Below are 19,783 nucleotides of genomic sequence, written 5' to 3' on the forward strand. Positions count from 1 at the left end.
CCCCTTCTTTGGGAGGAACCAAACTTCCAGGCGGATTTGCCCAAAGCTGGAGAGTTGTGCCAGCAAATACCTTCTCCATGACCTTATCAGCTGACTCAGTCTGTGAATGATTCAAAAGCCAAACTCACAGACCCCTCTGCCCCCATCCAACTTCGCAGCTCCTCCCAGACCGACACCTGGCTCCGAGCACGCAGAGGGCTGCCACGGTCTGCCGGTGCTGCGGCTGCACAGCGCCGAACCGGGGAGGCGGCAGTCCGGCACCCCTCTCCCCCGAGTCGGGCCTTTTGCGAGCCCCGAGCTGCGGCTGCTCAGCCGGCAAGCTAGCCGGAGCCCGGTGTGAGACTCTGATTGGCTCGCAGACCAGGGAGCCGCTAGAGGGGGATTGGCTGGGGAGCTGCCTTTGTTCCCTTTCTATTCCCTCCACGGCAGCCACTGCCGCAGGGCAGCGGAAGTTTGAGTGCAAGAGCTACGCTGGCTGCAGCGGCTGGCTGGGTGCAAGCAGGCGTGAGGCTAGCGCAGCCCCCACCACATCCGCGTGCCGCTGGTGAGCGTCTCCCTGCTCTGACCCTTCGCTCGCCCAGCCTTGCTCCTAGCGGAGAGAGACAATGGACTTGGAGAGCAAAGTGAAAAAGGTAAGGGCGGGCCGCTGGGTTACCTGCTCCGGGCGCTCCTGGGGCGAACAACGCCCCAGCTCCCCGCTGCTGCTCCTCATTGTTCTTTTCCTATATAGCAGCTGCCCTGGCTGCTCTCCTCTCCCTCCTTCCTCCAGATCCATTGCCACCGCTGTCCTGTCTATAGTGTCTGATCGGGAGGGGATAGATAAACTCACTACACGGAGTATGCACCTCCTGGTTCAGTCATAGCTAATGCGGGAGGGGCGGAGTGGGAACCACCCCCCCCCCCCACACACAAACGCACCCCAAAATCTTATGTTGTGCAGGATCTGCTTGAATTATGTTGACTTTGCCCCTCAAGCTGCTGCTAACTTCTCAAGGGAGCGAGAGTTGGGCCAGTTAATTGGGGCTCCGAGTTGGATCCGATTAGAATACAAGGTGAAGATCTCCAGACCCACAGAGCATGCTGCATGGCCCCTCCCTGGTTCTCCCTCAGGTTTACTAGCTTTGCTGTTAGCGTTCAAAGACTCGTAAATGGGCGTAGTGGTGGAGGATGTGTGTGAAAGTGGTGGCTGGGAGGAAGTTGGGTAACTTGTTTCTGTTTTTTAAAGTAGAAGGTTAGAGGAAGTGTTGTTTAATATGACCAGAATAAACTCGTACAAAATAAGAGGCACTGAATGACTGGCTTACTAACCAACTCACTGCCATCACCCACTGTCCTTCCCTAGCCCCCCAGCCAAAGAACGTTTCTCTTCATTTGCAGTGGCAATTATTTAAATACAGAAAATTGCTCTCCTGACTGCAGGCCTACGATCATGCAGCCCATACATTTTTTTTATCTGATAGGAAAACCAGAAAAGTTAGTGCCATATAAGAACTGAATCCTGAAAAAATAAAAAATACCTATCATGCTAACCTGTGTTCATGTATATACCCTTTATACAGGGTATCTTCAATTAAATCTTTAGCTAATTCAGTAAGTATAGCTTAAGGATACTCTAAAGACCAACTGACTCATTTTGGAGAGAATATTCCATTTTGAGTCAGTTATAGATTTCATTTTCTGTATGTCTTACCCATTGATGAACTTGTTTTATTGATGTGGAAAACAGGCTCTTTGCTACCTGATAGCAAACTTTTCTTTGGGACATCACAGTTATTTGATTTGGAGATAAATAAGAGAAGCTGATGGAGAGTCAAAGTTTTAGTTTAATGCAAATTTCTTCAATAATGAATTTTGGAAAGGCAGATGGAATATCATATGTGGAATTCTGCAACGTCTTAAATAGATTTGAGGAATCATCATTTTTTTTTCTAGTGTGGCCTCAACTTAAAACTGATGTCATATTTAAAAAGGAACCTTACTGTTTCATTTATCTAGTGTAGTGGTTCTCAAACTGTGGGTCGGGACCCCATTTTAATGGGTTCGCCAGGGCTGGCTTAGACTTTCTGAGGCCCGCAGCTAAAGCCCGAACTCCACTGCTTGGGGTTAAAGCTGAAGCCTGAGGGCTTGAACCCTGGGTGATGGGGCTTGGGTTACAGGCCACCTGCCTTGGGCTGAAGCCTTTGCACTTCGGCTTTGGCCCCCCCCAGCTCACGGTAGTGCAGCTCAGACTTTGGCCCCTCCTCCTGGGGTTATGTAGTAATTTGTTGTCATCAAAGGGGATTGCGGTACAATGAAGTTTGAGAATCCCATATCTAGTAATAAATATCACAAATGCAGAAGAAACCTTGCATGTGTGATAAACATAAACCTGGAAGCATCTTAAATAGTTATGTCAAAATTTGTCTTGAGGAACAAAGATTGTGTTCAAGCGTGAATTTTTACATTTTTCCGGTACTGTATTTGGCTAGGTACAGAGATTTATAAATGATTTTATTGCTCTTTCATCCAAACGTGCAGACATCCAAAATGTTCCTTTATTGAGAAAAAAGTGGAAATGGCGTTTATAAGAGACTTAACAAATGTTGGTTTATGAGCCAGAAACTTACGAAAATGACAAGGGTGTCATGGGACTGTGGGTTAACAACTCATTTGTGATTCCTACTCAAGTATAACCAACTTTCACTGAGTTAGTGTGTGGGGAATGTAATCTGTATGAAAAGCCTGATTGACTTTATAGAATCTGCATAGAACGTTACGTAGGCCCTGATCCTGCAGTTGACTGTAGGTGGGTGCAGCCACACACAGATCCATTGATTTTCATGGGGCTGTACAGAAGGGCAGAGATATGCCTGCACAGTCTCTTGTATGTCTGGAACCTTAATTAGTAAAAAAGCCCAAACTTTTTGAATGCAGTTATGAAATGTACTTTAAGCCCCTGTACGATATTTAGATGTTGGGGGAACCTCAGGTTCCGCACTCTTTCTGAAATATTACTTCCTCTTTGTATAAGATCAAGAGCTGGGGGAAAGAGTAAATCTAAAATTTCACACCTGTGTTTTCATAGTTTAGCATATCAGTTGTGAAAACGGGTGGTATCAGGTTCTACTTTTGCTTAATAGTTTGGTCTTGGCTTGAGCAAAATTGTCATGGGTGAACACCTGCTTTAAATCATACAATAGGAAATGGAAATAGTGAAAGATAATATTATTACACGAAGGGCTTTTCTGTTTGTTCTGTCTTGTTTTTACCCAACTTTCACTTCTCTCTCAGACTCCAAAACTAGTCTTTGATATCAGCAGAAAAGTCTTTGGTGAGAGACCTACAAACTTTGAAGTGGACACAATAAAAAGAGCAGCATAGCTGCATTTTCATAAATTAACCTGATGAAGTCAGGGATACGGAGGACTCCTCCCGGCCCTCCCAAATGTATACATTAATAAACTCTCCATCGTTCTTTTATCACCTCTCCTCAATTTTTTTTAAACAAAAGAATAATACATTTACATTTCTCAAAATGAAAGAAAGTGGCCCCCTGACAGATCCTGTTGCTGATGAACTGAAAGCTTCACTGTGTGATCCTGTGTTTAGTAGTAAATCACCAGCCCTAGTTGTACAACTGCTTTTCTTTCCCTAATGGGGGTGGGGGGGAGTGAAATGTTTTGATTAAAATTGTTTTATACTGTCATAAATTTACAAAAGGCCACAGCCCTGAATTTCCACATTACACAGCAAATGAATCCCTGCTGTCTCCTTTCTTCCTCATGCCTTTCCTACTCTTTATTGAGCCCCATTGTCTTTTCTCCCATTTCTCTCCAAGCCCCTTTTCACTTTATTTTCTTCACACTTTTCTCCAACTGTCTCTCTAAAACAATCAAAACTAACCTCAGAAATGCCAGTCAGGTTTGCCACCCCACAGTTGACACTCCATGCAAATGATGAAGTGGGTTCTAGTCCATGAAAGCTTATGCCCAAATAAATTTGTTAGTCTTTAAGGTGCCACAAGGACTCCTCATTGTTTTTGCGGATACAGACTAACACAGCTACCACTCTGAAAGGTAACTGAGTAATCACTATGTCCAGACTGAAGAACCTATTCATTTTTGGCGGGAGAAGAGAAACTTGGCCTGATCTTTAGTCAGAAGTAAGAAATGGATGTCATTGTAGTTGTATCTGATGCCCTAAATCTACAATGTGGTTGGTGCACAACAGTAGTTCATTGTCCTGAAAAACTTAGGTTCTAAAAAGTAACAAGGGACAATGGACTGAGCATACACTGAGCAGTGTGTGACATGAAAACTCCAAAAGATGGTGTTGATAGAAGCTAGAAATGGAAAGAGACATCCCTTGACCATTCAGTATTGGTTTTTCTATAATACATTGAGTATCTTGTTTACATTGCTACTAAATACATCAAGTGATGAAGCTTCTAACATGATACTTCTAGGACTCCTGAAGCTCTAATGAACAAAATTAGAGCCTATAATTCTTCCTCCCTACTCCCACACACATAGCCATTGACAGCCAAGGCGGACAATTAGCCAGGATGGACAGGGATGCAAAACTGTGCTCTGAAGTGTCCCTAGCCTCTGTTTGCTCCCGGAAGCTGGGAATGGGTAATGGGATGGATCACTTGATGACTACCTATTATGTTCATTCCCTGTGAAGCACCTGGCATTGGCCACTGTCATCAGACAAGATACTGGGCTAGACAGACCATTGGTCTGACTCAGTATGACCATTTTTTATGAAATCTTTCACTGCCTTTAATTTAGGCTAAAAATAATATCAAAGCAAATGCTTACTGAATTGCCGAATTGGTTCAAGTGTGGGTTTTATTTTTTTTTTAAAATCTGGTTCAAATACACTATTTTAGGGATATGCTTTGATGTAACTGGATCCATTTTAAAATAGGTACACTGGCACAGCTTTTTTTTACGAATGTCTATGCTGGACAAAATCTGGGTAAGAGCCCTGGTTAAGCCTTATCCCCTGTACCATCTATCCAGGTTTGGAGGAGCTCTAAGCCTAAGCTAGCTGGCTGAGTGGAGGCCATGGGTGAGAGCCCGGGCTCCACTTTAAGTTGGGCTGGTACCTGCTCACTTTGCAGAGAATATACCGGCTCTCTTACCCCCCCTCCCCCCCCCCAAAAAAAATCACTGAGCCCTATGCACTTCCCACAGTTTCTCCCTTCCCATCTCCCCCACCCCCAGGATAGACAAGTGTTCTCACAATTGAAAGTTCCTAGTGCATCTCAGAACAAAGAGCCATGGGATGTGCCCCAGACACACACAGGCAAGTGCACAAATGGTGAGGAAGCAGTCATGTGGGTAGATCTGTGAAGTGGGGGAAGATCACATCCAAGCTAGGCTCAGATTCAGGTGTGATTACTTGGGTTAACTGTGCAGTATAGACATAGCCTAATATACACAAACCCAGAGACTCTACTTCCCCTCCAGACCAAGAGCTCTGAGATGGAGGATACAAAGTAGCAGGAAGCTGTGCTCTCGAGCCACGCCCTTCTTTTTTAAAACAGTTCTGTAGTTGTTATTTTAAAATTCTCTTTGAGGAGAGCTGCAGTGGACGCCGTGGGGAATCTAGGGGCACAAGCAATTCAGGATCAGGCGCTGGCTATTTCATCTTAACCTAATAATGAATCTGCCTGCTCTGTAGTACTCATTTCACCTCCCTCTGTTGCACTGTAAAATTCTTTGGCTGTCCTTAACCCATTTGGCTATCACTAACTCAATCTTTGTGTATGAGATTCTATGATATTCCCAACACATGAGCTCAAAGACTGATCAGCACCCCAGAATTCATGAGGTTTGCCTAAATGTCATGAAATAATTTAAAAACAGAACAAACGTGGTGGTGGGGGGTTAATCTGTATCCTAGTTTCTGAACTCCTCCTATTATGTGTTTTTTGTAACAATTGCAATCTGAATGTTCAACCTGTAAATCACAGGCTGAATCTGAACATTCGAAAACGCAGGTCTTTGCTCTTGGCCTGTAGGGGGTTGATAGTTCCTTGACCCACCTGGTGTCCACGGTAAGTCACTCTGTTTAGGCCTATTTGACACTTCTTAGCCTTAACAGTTAGTCCTGCCTCCCTTATGCGCTCGAAGACTTTGTAGATGTTCCAGGTGTTCTGCCCAGGAATCCGAAAATATGGCCACATTGTCAAGATAGGCGACTGCATATTCTCCTGATCCCACTAGGAGACCATCTACAAGTCTTTAGAAGGTGGTGGGTGCATTCCGCAGCCCGAAAGGGAGTACATTAAATTCATAAAGCCCGACATGTGTGGTGAAGGCTGACCTTTCCTTGGCAGATTCATCTAGCAGTACCTGCCTGTACCCCTTGGTTAAGTCCAAGGTAGAGATGAACTGGGCCCGTCCCAGTTTCTCTAACAGTTCATCTGTGCATGGCATTGGATAGTTGTCTGAGTGAGTTACGGCATTTAGCTTACGGTAGTCCACGCAAAAACATATCTCCCCATCTGGTTTGGGAACTAGAACCACTGGAGATGCCCATGCTTTGCCAGAGGGGCGGATTACCCCCATCTGTAGCATATCCTGAATCTCCCGTTCTATAGCAGTTTTAGCTTGAGGAGATACCCGGTAAGGTTGGACTTTAATTCGGTGAGCATTACCTATGTCAATGGAGTGGTATGCCTGTTCAGTCAGTCCAGGGGTGGTTGAGAACGTTGGCACGTAGCTAGTGCACAGATCCTTGATCTGCTGTCGCTGCATATGCCCAAGGGTCATGGAGATGTTCACCTCTTCCATCGCTTTTCCCTTCTTGGTAGACACCTTCAGGACACTCAGCGTCATCTCCTCCCTGGGCTGTAAACTGACATACCTTTAATTCTCTGGACTAAAAGGGCTTTAGAGAATTAATATGGTACACCTTGGGCTTTCAGTTGGAGGTGGGGAATGCTTTGAGATAATTAACAGCTCCCAGGTGCTCCTGGACCATGAATGGCCCTTCCCACGATGCTTCCATTTTATGGGCCTGTAGCACCTTTAAGACCGTGACCTGGTCCCCTACTTTGAAGGAATGCTCTTTGGCATGTTTATCATACCAGGCTTTTTGCTCTTTTTGAGCATCCTGTAGGTCTTCTTTAGCAAGGGCTAGAGAGGTTTGGAGGGTGTTTTGTAGATTGGTTACAAAGTCCAGAATGTTAGTTCCTGGGGAAGGTGTAAACCCCTCCCATTGCTGCTTCACCAACTGTAATTGCCCCTTAACCATATACAAGTTCAAATGGTGAAAACCCTAAACTGGGGTTTGTAGGCAAACAGCAACGGCTGCAACACTAGGTCCCAATCATTGGAGTGCTCATATATAAATTTATGTATCATGGCCCCCAAAGTCCCATTAAATTTCTCCACCAGGCCATTTGTTTGATGATGGTAAGGGGTGACAACCAAGTGATTCACCCCATGAGCTTCCCAAAGGCTTTCCATAGTTCCTGCCAGGAAATTAGTTCCTGCATCTGTGAGGAAATTAGTTCCTGTGAGGGTGTCGGAGGGCCAACCTACCCTGGCAAAAATGTCTGCTAGTGCCTGGCACACACTTAGCCCTGATGTTACTTAGAACTGGCCATCTGGGTGGCAAAATCCATGAAAGTCCGTATGTACTGCTTTCCTCTGGGTGTCTTTTTCAGAAAAGGACCCAGAATATCCACAGCTACTCACTGAAATGGAACTTCAATGATGGTGAGTGGCTGGAGAGGGGCTTTGACCTGGTCTTGGAGTTTTCCCACTCTTTGGCACACCTCACAAGACCGGACATAGGTAGAAACCTCCTTGCCCATTCCCTCCCAGTGGAATGATCTTCCCAAATGGTCTTTGGTCCTGTTCACCCCAGCATGGCCACTAGGATGATCGTGGGCTAAGCTCAAGAGCTTAACCCGGTACTTAGTTGGAACTACCAACTGTCTCTGAGGAGTCCAGTCTTCCTGGTGTCCACCAGAAAGAGTTTCCTTGTATAAAAATCCTCTTTCTACAACAAACCTGGATCGATTAGAAGAGCTGAGAGGTGGTGGGTTGTTCTGTGCCGCCGTCCAAGCTCTCTGGAGGCTTTCATCTGCTTCCTGTTCAGTCTGGAACTCTTCCCTTGATGCTGGAGACATCAGTTCCTCATTGGATTGTGGACCTAGGCTTGGTCCCTCTGGAAGTGATGTAGGGGATGGGGCTGTTTCTGTTGACTACTCTCCACTGGTGCACTATGTTGGGGTTCAGGCTCTGGCTGAGCCTCTTGTGTAAGGTTATCAACTGCTGCCATTTCAGGTTCAGTTGGGCCCTCTGGTGTTGGGGTTGCAAGTACTGGATTCAGTGCTGGCAATGGGTCTGGTGCTGGTTCCGCCTGTTCCGGTTCTAGGACTGGCTCTGTCTGGGTCTCTGGGACTGGATCCACTACTGCTGTTACAGACACTGGCATGGGGTCCGGTTCCATCACCTCTGACCGGGTCCTGGTGGAAGTTTCTGGAACAGAGCTAGGCCTCACGGCTTGCTTAGCCTGGCTGCGGGTGACCATTCCCATCCTCTTGGCTAGCTTCACATGATTGGCCAAATGTTCCCCCAACAGCATGGGGATGGGATAATCATCATAGACTGCAAAAGTCCATGTTCCTGACCAGCCCTTGTACTGGACAGGCAACCTGGCTGTTGGCAAATTGAAAGAGTTGGACTTGAAGGGTTGAATTGTCACTTGGATCTCTGGGTAGATTAAAGTGGGGTCCACTAAGGTAGCATGGATAGCCAACACCTGTGCTCCAGTGTCCCTCCACGTGGTGACCTTCTTCCTGCCTACACTCATCTAGTTTTGAAAGTATCTTGTCTCCTCATTGGTCATTTTGGTCAGGTGCCAGTGAGGTTACCTTTAGCTTCTTAACCATTTACAGGTGAAAGGGTTTTTCCTCCGGCCAGGAGGGATTTAAAGGTGGTTAGCCTTCCCTTTATATTTATGACTATAATAAAGAGCAGATCTCACAGAGTCATAATTTTTTTTTATACAGTTACTGAAATTGAACAAAGCATGAGAGGAACTTGAAGGAAATATTGATTTTTCTTACTTTACTAAAAGTACTGTTACATCAAGCACCCCTCCTTTAGGATCGTATTTAAAAAGTCTCTCCTGACACAATTGTCCAATTTCAATTGATTGCATAAAATGATTGTTGTGCAGGATGCAAGCTACTGAACTCACTAAAGTAGAAATAGACTAAAATAAACTGACAGTGCTGCTTTGTGTTTGTGGCTAGTTAGTTTTTTCCTATGCCCCCTCCCCACCCTCTCAAAGACAAATACTCAGACTAAAAATCACTAGAATTGAATTGAAAGGTGGATGATGGTTTTGTATTGTGTTATGACCATGGTTATAATTCCCACATCTGACAGCTGGGTGTGTATATAGCCAGCAAATACTTGTACAATTTGAATAAACACTACTGGCATTCTTTGACAATTTTAAGATTATGTAAGTCTCCTTAATAGCCTTAGACTTTATCGCTGGGCCGTGTACCAGTGCCTTAATGTTTACATTCTGGCTCTTACATACAACATTCTCTAGCTAAAAATTGTAACAAGTGAATTATTTGACTACTTGTGTACTAATATTTTACTGCTGCAGCCAGCTCCATGATTTATACTGTTGTCTGTGCTGCTATGAGCATCCTCACTAATGTTCTCCTCCTTAGATACAAACATTTTTCTGGCATCTCTTAATATTGTTAAATGGATTTTTTTCCCCCCACAATGCTCCTAAATCATAGAAGTGTAGGACTGGAAGGGACCTCAGTATGTCTAGTCCAGTGCACTCAGGGCAGGACTACGTAATAGCTAGACCATTCCTGACAGGTGTTTGTCTAACCTGTTCTTAAAAACCTCCAATGACTGAGATTCCACAACTTCTCTAGGCAGTATGTTCCAACACTTAACCAGCCTGACAGGAAGTTTTCCCTTATATCCGACCTAAACCTCCCTTGCTGCAATTTAAATCCGTTGCTTATTGTCCTATCCTCAGAGGTTAAGGAGAACGATTTTTCTCCCTCTTCCTTGCAAAGTACCTTTTATGTACTTGAAAACTGTTATGGTCCCTCCCCCTCATCTTCTCTTCTCCAGACTAAACAAAACCCAATTTTTTTCCAATCTTTCCTCGTAGGTTAAGGTTTCTAGATCTTTGATCAATTTTGTTGCTCCCCTCTGGACTTTCTCCAATTTTTCCACATCTTTTCTGAAATGTGGTGCCGAGAACTGGACGCAATACTCCATCAACTTTACACTGATAAGGCCTCAGCTGAAGATATTGGGCAGAACTGGACCCAATCTAAATCCTAGGCAAACTTTTTGGTATGTTTTTTATTTTTTTCATACCTTCATAAAACCATTATCCTATTTAGACAGAGTACATGCCACAGTTTTATGATTCTACTGGGGGAGGGTGTAACATGATGCTCCTTGTTACACACATAGCTGCCACTAAATTTCATAGTCATTGTCTCAGAAGCCTACACCTACATAGAAAAGCTCTACATCAAGACAGTAACTCTTTCAATTTCTATAAATTGTAGTTAACTTGCAACCATAAGAAATGGAATGTGAAATCTAACAACTCTTATCTGTTGCTGGATTTCATTTCAAATTCCATTTCATCAAGTTTATCTATTGTAAAAGCCAATTCAACAATGAAGGTAAACATAATCACCCAATCAAAATAGCATCAATATGGTATTTCCAGCAGCTGAATCTCTTGTGTGGATTTTATCCTTTGTCCATGTCTTTACACTTTAGACATTTCCTAAACTAAATTGGGGTCTGTCAGTAATCTGTTTTGTGTGACTTTTTCTAAAGTGTGGTGGGGCACTGTGGAAAGTCCTCCCCTCCCCCTTTTTTTTGTTGACTCTTCCACATCCATATAAATGAATAGTTGATGCTTGAAGCAGAAGAACTTGTAGTTTTCTGCCAAGCTCCCAAGGACACCTGTATAAAAGAATGAAGGTAAAGTATGTTCCCTCGTGTTTGCATTGAAGACTTGAATAACGTGGATGATTCTTCTCTCTCTCAAGAGCAAAATAATGTATCCAAGAATACAGCATATTGAAGATTCTTCCAACATGAAGTATTGCGTACCTTAATGTGACGCTTCTCCTTGTGTAGATGCTTTAAGAGTTGAGGGAAAACCTCTGTTTTCATTGGGTTGAGAACTTTGGAGAATGTTTTGTACAACTTCTTAAATTCTCGAAAGATCTGAAAACAATGGAAGTATTTAGGTATCCTTTGTTTCTGGAGATTCTGGAGGTTGACATTTTCATGGAGCTAGTTTAGTTTAGTTTCTGTGATTCATGAGGCAGCCAAATCAAATAGGCCTCACTGGTTCCAGTATAGAAGGTAGCTCTTAAAGGAAGAGAGGCACTCAGGAGTGAGAAAGGAGACCTTGCAGTAGAAATTCTCTAGAAATGACATTTTAAGTTATGTCTCTTCTGCCCTTTACCTCCTTCACCTAGCTCTCTTCCTTTAAGCATAAAGGAAAACCAAGAAAAGGTGAGAATTCTGAGTGCTAACCCCTAGATGTGGGTATTATGTTGGGAAGAGGGTGAGACTCTGACTATGCTCCTCTTTAAAGAGACTTCCAAATAGCTTGTGCTAGAATTCTGGTGGACTCTAGAATTTTTATTTGTAATAGAAATTCAGTCAGATTTTAGGTATCTTGACTATATCTCCTCAGATGAGGTACCACTGGATGATCTGTTTTCTTATAATGTGACTTCCATCTCTTTTTGTACCTAACGTTAGAAGTAATAACTCTTGGGCTTGTATTTCATAAATGTGGGTTTTTTTTAAAAAAAAAAAACCTCATAGTAGTTACAAATGACTTCTTTGTTTCTAGCACTGTGTGGCATTAGTCATCCATATTGTGCTAGGTAGGAATAATCACAAACAGCAATGGCAACTGAAAGTGATACTTGATGGTAACATGCTAAGACCTGAAATAAGTTATCACCAAGGCAGGCATGTTAGAATGAATCAGAATCCGGAAAGGTCAGGATGTTCTGCACTCTAATTTCATCCTTTCATTAGTGACTTTGGCTTATAAGCTACAGATTGAATGGTCAGAGACTAAACTGCACTTTTGCTTGTTATGGAGGGACTACCTACCTCAACGCTGAGGTACTGGGGAAACAATGTGAGGAAGTGTCCACTGTCCATACTCTTAACTGTGTTTTTAAAACAAACAAACAAAAACAAAAAAAACCACACCTCTATTTCCAGTGTAGTGGCCCTTTTGCAAGTGCTAAAATCTCTTAAAAAATGGTGTCTGCCTGATTTAAAATCATATCTGGTAAAAAGGCGGTAGGAAACTCTGAAGATGTCTTTTATGCCAAATTTCAGCCTCAGACTAATATTTGTGGTCTAGTTATAAATTCCTGATAATCCAGGTTAATAGTAGAAATTCAGGGCTGCTATAATATCACACACATGAACAAACTATTAAGTGCTTATGTACAGCCACTGGGGTTGCTAAAAGTTCTGAAATGTATAGATTGTCAGCTGTGACAGTTGGTTCAGCTTGGAATGGAGTAAAGTAGTCTCTTAAGAACATTAAGAATGGCCCTCCTGGGTCAGGCCAAAGGTCCATCTAGCCCAGTATCCTGTCTTCCGACAGTGGCCAGTGCCAGGTGCCCCAGAGGGAATTAACAGAACAGGTAATCAAGTGATCTATCCCCGGTCACTCATTCCCAGCTTCTGTCAAATAGAGGCTAGGGACACCATTCCTGCCCATCCTGGCTAATAGCCATTGATGGACCTATCCTCCATGAATTTATCTAGTTCTTTTTTGAACCCTGTTATGGTCTTGGCCTTCACAACATCCTCTGGCAAGGAGTTCCACAAGTTGACTGTGTTGTGTGAAGAAATACTTTTGTTTTAAACCTGCTGCCTATTAATTTCATTTGGTGAACCCTAGTTCTTGTGTTACGAGAAGTATTAAACAACACTTCCTTATCTACTTTCTTAACAGTTCCTTATCTACTTCTGGTAACACTTGCTTAGCTGTAACCATTTAAAACACTGCCCATGAGTCATGAAAGGAGCATAAAACAGATGTTCATTATATTTATACTATCTTCCATACCCAACCTGTCCCTAAATCAGCAATCTTGTTTGAAATACCAAATATTTTTAGATAGCGTTCTTAAACATTTTCTTTGACAGCAGTTGACATGAAGAAGCCTTCCTCTGGCAGCATTTCATTTGACCTATCTATCCAATTACTTCCATAATTCCATTTATGGAGAAATTGATTCCATCCTCTTTTCAAACTCTCATTCTCTATTTATGCACATATTCAGTCCACTTTGTTATATTTTTAGATACACTGACAGACTAGTCTGGCATAGAATAACAGCACCACAGGTCCAACATAAAGTGCTATTCAGAAGCATGCCATTTGAGAAGAGGAATGGAGAAAATGCAGTGCATTTCATTATCTTCACTTTCCAATTTGGAGACTGTTTGAATGCACCAAATGTGGTCTGTTCTAGTCAGCTAACGAATATTGACTACAGTTCTGTGTATATAGTCAGTCCTTACTGCTGAAGCAAAAGACACATCTGTTAAATATTCTTTGACTATATTACTTGACACATGCTGGCAAGTGCAGAATACACATGTGAAGGACAAAACTCTGCAACAATTTTGTTTATGAATGCTAAATACTATTTTGGGAGATGTAATGTGTAGTTCTACTGTCAACAAAGGCACTGAGTATGACCATATAGTGGGGTAGAGACTAGTGCATTTTTGAACGTGAATGGAAGTTGTAGCTAGACCAATTCAGACTGGAAATAAGGCACACATTTTTAACATTGAGAGTGATTAACCATTGGAACAACTTGCTACTCACTGACAATTTTTAAATCAAGATTGGATCTTTTTCTAAAGTATCTGCTCTAGGAACTATTTTGAGGAAATTCTATGGCCGGTGTTGTACAGGAGGTTAGAGTAGATCATAATAGTCCCTTCTGGCCTTGGAACCTGTGAATCTATATGAATTTACAGGCTTAACCTCTTTACAGAAACTTTGGAATTCCCTCTTTGGGGGGGGGGGGGCAGAAATGGAGACGGGGTTAAGTATCAAACAACTCAGGCGCTCTAAAGTAACTAGTTCATGAGGATCCTAGGCTGTCCCTTTCTAACTCTTTCCATATTTTTATCCATAAAATTGCCTCACTACTCCCCAGGTTATATATCCAAAGATCTTATTAACGCTTGTTGCCACAGCTGTGCACTGGAAGTTCCTATTGAGTTGCTTGTTTACTAACCCCTAAATCCTTTTCCAAGTCACTGCTTTCCAGAATGCAGTCCCCCATTGTGTAGATATGAACTTAATTCCTTGTTCCTAGATGTTTAACTTTCATATTTCTGTTTCAATGGGCCCATCTTCCCAAGTGATCCAGATTGCTTTGTATGACTACCCTGTTCTAATAATTATTTATCATTCCACCAATCTGTCATCTGCAGATTGTAACCCCAGCGATTGTTACCCTACTAGAAACACCCTAATTAGATGGTTCCCAATTGTTTGCTTTGAGATCCATTAGCCACTTTGTTATCAATTTAACATATGCTTTATTAATAATGCATAGTGCTAATTTATTCAGAATGTCATGCAGTACTAAGTCAAATGCCTTACAAAAAGTCTAGGTATATTAAGTCCACACAGTTTCCTTTATCAACCAAACTTCTGATTCTGTTCTTTAATAGGTTTTGTCAAACAATCTTATTTTCCATAAAAGAAATGCATAATGCAGCCAAGGTTTTGTGAAATATACTAAGGCACCCAGCAAAGTCATGTATTTCCAAACATCTCCCTGCCCTCAGGTTGGCTTGCGAAATCCATTTAAAACTTAAGCTAGGCTGATGTAGAGTCACCTTACCTCCCCGCCAGACAGGGGCTAGGATTTGCCCATTAAATAACAATGATCAGTGAGTTTCCCCATCAGCATGTCTTATCCCTGAACCCCAGTTGGAAGGCCCCCTGCAGGGACCTGTTTTAGCCAAGTCAGCTGGATGTTAATTTGTCACACTCTTATTTAATAGAGTAGAATATGATTGAGAGAAGCCCTGTCTCTTAATCCATCATCTTCTAAACATTTGCTGAGCTGGGTTCACGTTAGCACATCCAGCAAGAGGTAACTGACTGTGCAAACTAGGATCCATCACCTTGAATCTTCAGGGTGACAAAGGTGCAGCCATGATCAAAGGGATGCACCTTTGAAATGCTAGGTTTTTGGGAAAAATAGGAGGGAAAATAGCTCCAGAGCTTTGCACAGGGATGTTAAGTTATGGGGCAGTAGCTAATGGTAGAGGGCAAAATATGTCCTCTTCTATACTATGAATGCATGGGAAAAGCCCAAAGACCACGGATCAGAAGAGTTCAAGGGTCATAAGGTGACAAGACATTTGATTGATCTTTCAACTGCCAGAAATGGCATTTCCTGTGACACTAGCTAGTTTGTTTATTTAGTTCCCTCCTGGAAGGCTTGTTCATCAGTCTAACAAGTGCAGATTTCTCAATTCCAGATATGTTACTCATCACAAATACTGCAGTAAGAATGACTGTCTCTGTCTAAGAGACACTGCAACATAAGCTGCTGACTAATTAATTGGAACTATTAACTAAACCGGCAGTGCTCAAACTGAGAGTCGTGATCCCATTTTAATGGGGTCGCCAGGGCTGGCACAGACTTGGCTGGACCCAGGGCCAAAGCCTGAGCCCCACCACCCGGGACCAATGCCAGAGCCAGAACCCCACTGCCCAGGGCTGAAGCCAAAGCTCAAGGGCTTCAGCCCTGGGTGGCAGGGCTCAGGTTACAGGCCCTGGGCTTCTGCTTTGCCCCTCCCCCCACCTAGGACATTGGGGCTTGGGCTTTGGCCCAGTCACCCAGGGCAGCTGGGCTCAAGCTTTGGTCCCCCCTTCCTGGGGTCATGTAGTTATTTTTATTGTCAGAAGGGGGTTGCAGTGCAATGAAGTTTGAGAAACCCTGGACTAAACTATAAAAAGATTTGCTTTGCTTCATTGTTTGAGACATAAGAATTACCATGTTACAGCTAACCAATAATTTAGTCTAATCTGGTATAGTGGTATTTGACAGCACTGCTTTCTTTCTTCCCCCATCAAATATACTTCTGACTATCTGAAGAATTGTGTGTACACACATGCATTCTAGTGGGTGGAGAAGGTGGGTTTTTTTGCACCGTACGAGGATAAGAATTGATGGTCATTGTCGTTCTAGCTAGTGTAAATAGAATTCTGTTCCTTCAAGTGTCTCGTCCTTTTTTGGAATCTTAAACTCCTTAGCAGTAATCTATGTTGGTGATTCCATGAATTACCCTGATACACCCTTTAACTTTTTTGATAGCTGAAAAAATGTATTCAACCTTTTAATTTCACTGCTATGTTGCTGTATTATGTAAATAGCAAATATCACTCAATTGTTGGCCTTTATCATACCGCTTATTAAACTCTCTCCTGTTCTTCTGCATTCCAAGTTAAATACAAGCCCCTTTTATTCTCTCCATATGAAAACATTCCCCTACTGTTTACTTTCATTGCCCTTCTCTAGATATATTCTGTTTCTATTGTGGGCCAATAAAGGTGGGCCAATGGTAATGACCGAGAACAGAATATGCTACACTCATTACAACACTGTTGAGGATGGGATATGCCACACTTTCAGCTATCCAATGGCTAATAACATCTAAGCAATAACCTGCATTATCCTAGTTATGTTGTATTCTTTTAGTCCTGACCTCTGACTGAAGTTAATGCATATAAATGTCTTGAGGGAGTTCTTGACTAGCTTATATCCTTCATTTGAACATATGTACAATTTCAATGTTTTCTGTATTTACCTTTCAAAACTAGATGAATAGCTTTTATGATTCTGTTCTTGGTTCAATCACTAAAATGTCATCCTCCATAAGTTGTCATTTGATTATTCAAACTTTTGTTCTTTGACACTTAAGACCTCGATCATAAAAGGTAAGGGAAAAATGGAAACTGAGATGCAAAATATAATCTCTTGAAAAATAATTTTAAGTTTCATAAAAGCTTTCACTTTACTTTTAAACAGATGGGGTTAGGTCATGAACAAGGATTTGGTGCACCATGCTTAAAATGCAAGGATAAATGTGAAGGATTTGAACTACACTTCTGGAGGTGAGTACAAGTGTGACTTGGCTAAAATGTAAGGCTTGATCCTAAAAACACTCATGCACATACTTAACTTCTGGGGTACAGTAACTCCCCACTTAACAACGTTAAGCGACAGGACGTTTCGATCTTACCTCCCTGCGCAATTACAGAACATGCTTCATTTAAAGTTGTGCAATGCTTCGCTATAATGTTGTTTGGCTACCTGCTTTGTCCACAGCTGGCAGCCCCCTTCCCCATCAGCTCCCCTATGCCCCCCCCCACCACACCGCCTGCCAGCAGACCCTGTGGATCGGTGCCTTCCTCCTCCTCCCCCCACCTCCTGCCCATGGCAATCAGCTGGCTTGCAGCGTTCGGGGTGGGGAGGGGAGGAGTGAAGACACAGCATGCAGAGTAAAGGGGGTGGAGGGGAGGGAAGAAGAGGCAGGTTAAGGGTGGGGGCTTGGGGGAAGGGGTGGAGTGGGCAGGCCTAGGGTTGAGCCCTCCGAACTTGGTGCTTGCAGAGTAGGGGAAGCTGCCACTGCACAACCCGCTTCTCCTAGCCTACGGCACCTTCAGCCTCCTTGCCTGCCTCATTGTCCTCGGTGCCAGTGGGCAGTGCCTGTGTGGGGTAAGGCAGGGGCACCTCTCAACTATAGTATTGTACGGCAAAAAAAGTTTCCCTGGAACCTAACTCCCCCATTTATATTAATTCTTATGGGAAATTGGATTAGCTTAATATTGTTTCACTTAGTCGCATTTTTCAGGAACATAACTACAAGGTTAAGGGAGGAGTTACTGTATAAGTAATGCTGTTGTCTTCAATGAGACCACTCAAATGCTTCATTGTTAAAGCATATGCTCAAGTGTTTACAGGATTAGGGCCACAATTTGGCAGGTACTTGAGCTGCACCTAGCAGAGCTGTGCAAATAGGTTTTTTTGGGGGGGGGGAGACCCCTGCTGGCTATTCTTTAAAACCAAATAATTGTTCATTTTTAATTTTTTAAAAAAGCCACACACAAAAATTAAATTTTGAAATGAAAGCCTTTTTGAATGGAAGAACCAGAACTCAGTTGGAACAATTTTTGGTAAAGTCAGCACAAACTCACCAAAAATTCAGGTCAAGCAAAACATTTTAACTGGGTGTAGCGAAGTCGAGACTCACTGGTGCAGCACCTCCTGCTTGTTGTCTTGGGAATTAGCTCTCCAGCATACAGAGCACCTCCTCCTGGCCAGTGTCTCACCTGCCGCTGGCCCCGTGTCCCTCCCAGACACTGGTGCCCTTTACCTTGGGATGCTGCCCCCAGCAGTAACCCACAATCTGGGTCTCCCCTCCCAGGGGAACCCCCAACCCTCTATCCCCACCTTGCCTCAGTGGCTACTGCTAGTCATCATCTAGCCCCCGCTCATTGGGGCACACTACAGTCTGTGAACCACTCATCCCTAGCAAGTGGGGTTTGGACCTGCAGCCCAGTACCTCTCTTTAGGCCTTGAACAAGGCCTGGAGCTCCCCAGCTCCTCTTGCCTTTCCCTAGTACTTCTCTACCTCTGGTACCCTGCTCCCAGGCAGCTAGATCCTTCTCTTTCCATCACTAGAGAGAGACTCACTTAGCTCCTCGCTCACAGCCCTTTTATAGGGCCAGCTGTGGCCTGATTGGGGCATGGCCCCAGTTATGGCTGCTCCCCAAGTCAGCCTAGCTTTTCTTCTCTAGGAGTGGGGTAACTGCCCCACTGCACTGGGGAAGAAAGAATTTTGGAAAAAAAAAATTCACTCCACTCTAGTGCCTAGCTTCAAGTACTTGAGTTGTCTTCAGCATGGATTATTGAATTACTTTTGTGTTTAAAAGTTAGGTGCATACTTAAGAATCTTGCTGAATCAAGGCAATAAATAGGAACTCCATTCCTCTGTCTTATACAATGAGAGATATGGGGGGAAAAACACTTTGTTTTGATAACAAAATGTGTTGTGCCCCTGCTTCCAACAAAATACATAAGCATTTGTCTGAGCTGTAGTTAAAATGATTTTAATTTACGTTGAAATTGAGTTAATGTTTGTGGAGTCTTACACAATTGTTAACTTGACTTTTGCTATATTAAAGTAATTTATTTGAAATATTGTTTGAACTCGGATGGTATGCTGTTCCTGAATCCAAAATTGGCTATGACCTCTATCTTCTGTGTAATAAACAGATAGTGGCTCGTTAGTGCTTCATGAGGCTTTGCATAGAATTAGTATTCTGTAAGGTTGTGAGTGGTTTTTTTTTGTTTGTTTGTTTGTTTGTTTTTTTACTGAGCAGGAGAACTTTAGTCTACTTCTTGAACTGAAATAAGCTATACTAGTATAAGCACTTTTATACTATATAACTGTATCACGCTGGGTTGGGTGTGCAACTCTGACTATACCACTATAGTTAAAGCAGCAAAACTCTCTAGGGCAGACACATTCACTCTCTCTTTTTAGACATTCTGCTGCATCAGAGAGTAAACTCAATCTGTTGGATTCTGGATCCACACTAGGGTTTTACCAGTATAACTATTTCAGTGTATTGCCCCTAACTACTGATCCATCCTTCTCTTGAATGGTCTTAA

The 19,783-nt window shown here is 43.0% G+C and overlaps 1 protein-coding gene across 1 annotated transcript in view; it reads left to right on the forward strand.

Moving 5' to 3' along the window:
* The first annotated feature begins 383 nt into the window (after nt 1-383).
* TES (testin LIM domain protein) overlaps nt 384-19,783 on the forward strand; it is a 46,807-nt gene continuing 27,407 nt past the window's right edge. The window contains exons 1-2 of the mRNA XM_077834265.1: nt 384-632; nt 17,135-17,220. Coding sequence (XP_077690391.1) covers nt 606-632; nt 17,135-17,220 — 113 coding nt within the window. The 5' untranslated portion in view covers nt 384-605. The remainder of the gene's footprint in view (nt 633-17,134; nt 17,221-19,783) is intronic.

The sequence above is a fragment of the Eretmochelys imbricata genome, chromosome 1, assembly GCF_965152235.1.
Source record: "Eretmochelys imbricata isolate rEreImb1 chromosome 1, rEreImb1.hap1, whole genome shotgun sequence".
Taxonomy (NCBI): Eukaryota; Metazoa; Chordata; order Testudines; family Cheloniidae; genus Eretmochelys; species Eretmochelys imbricata.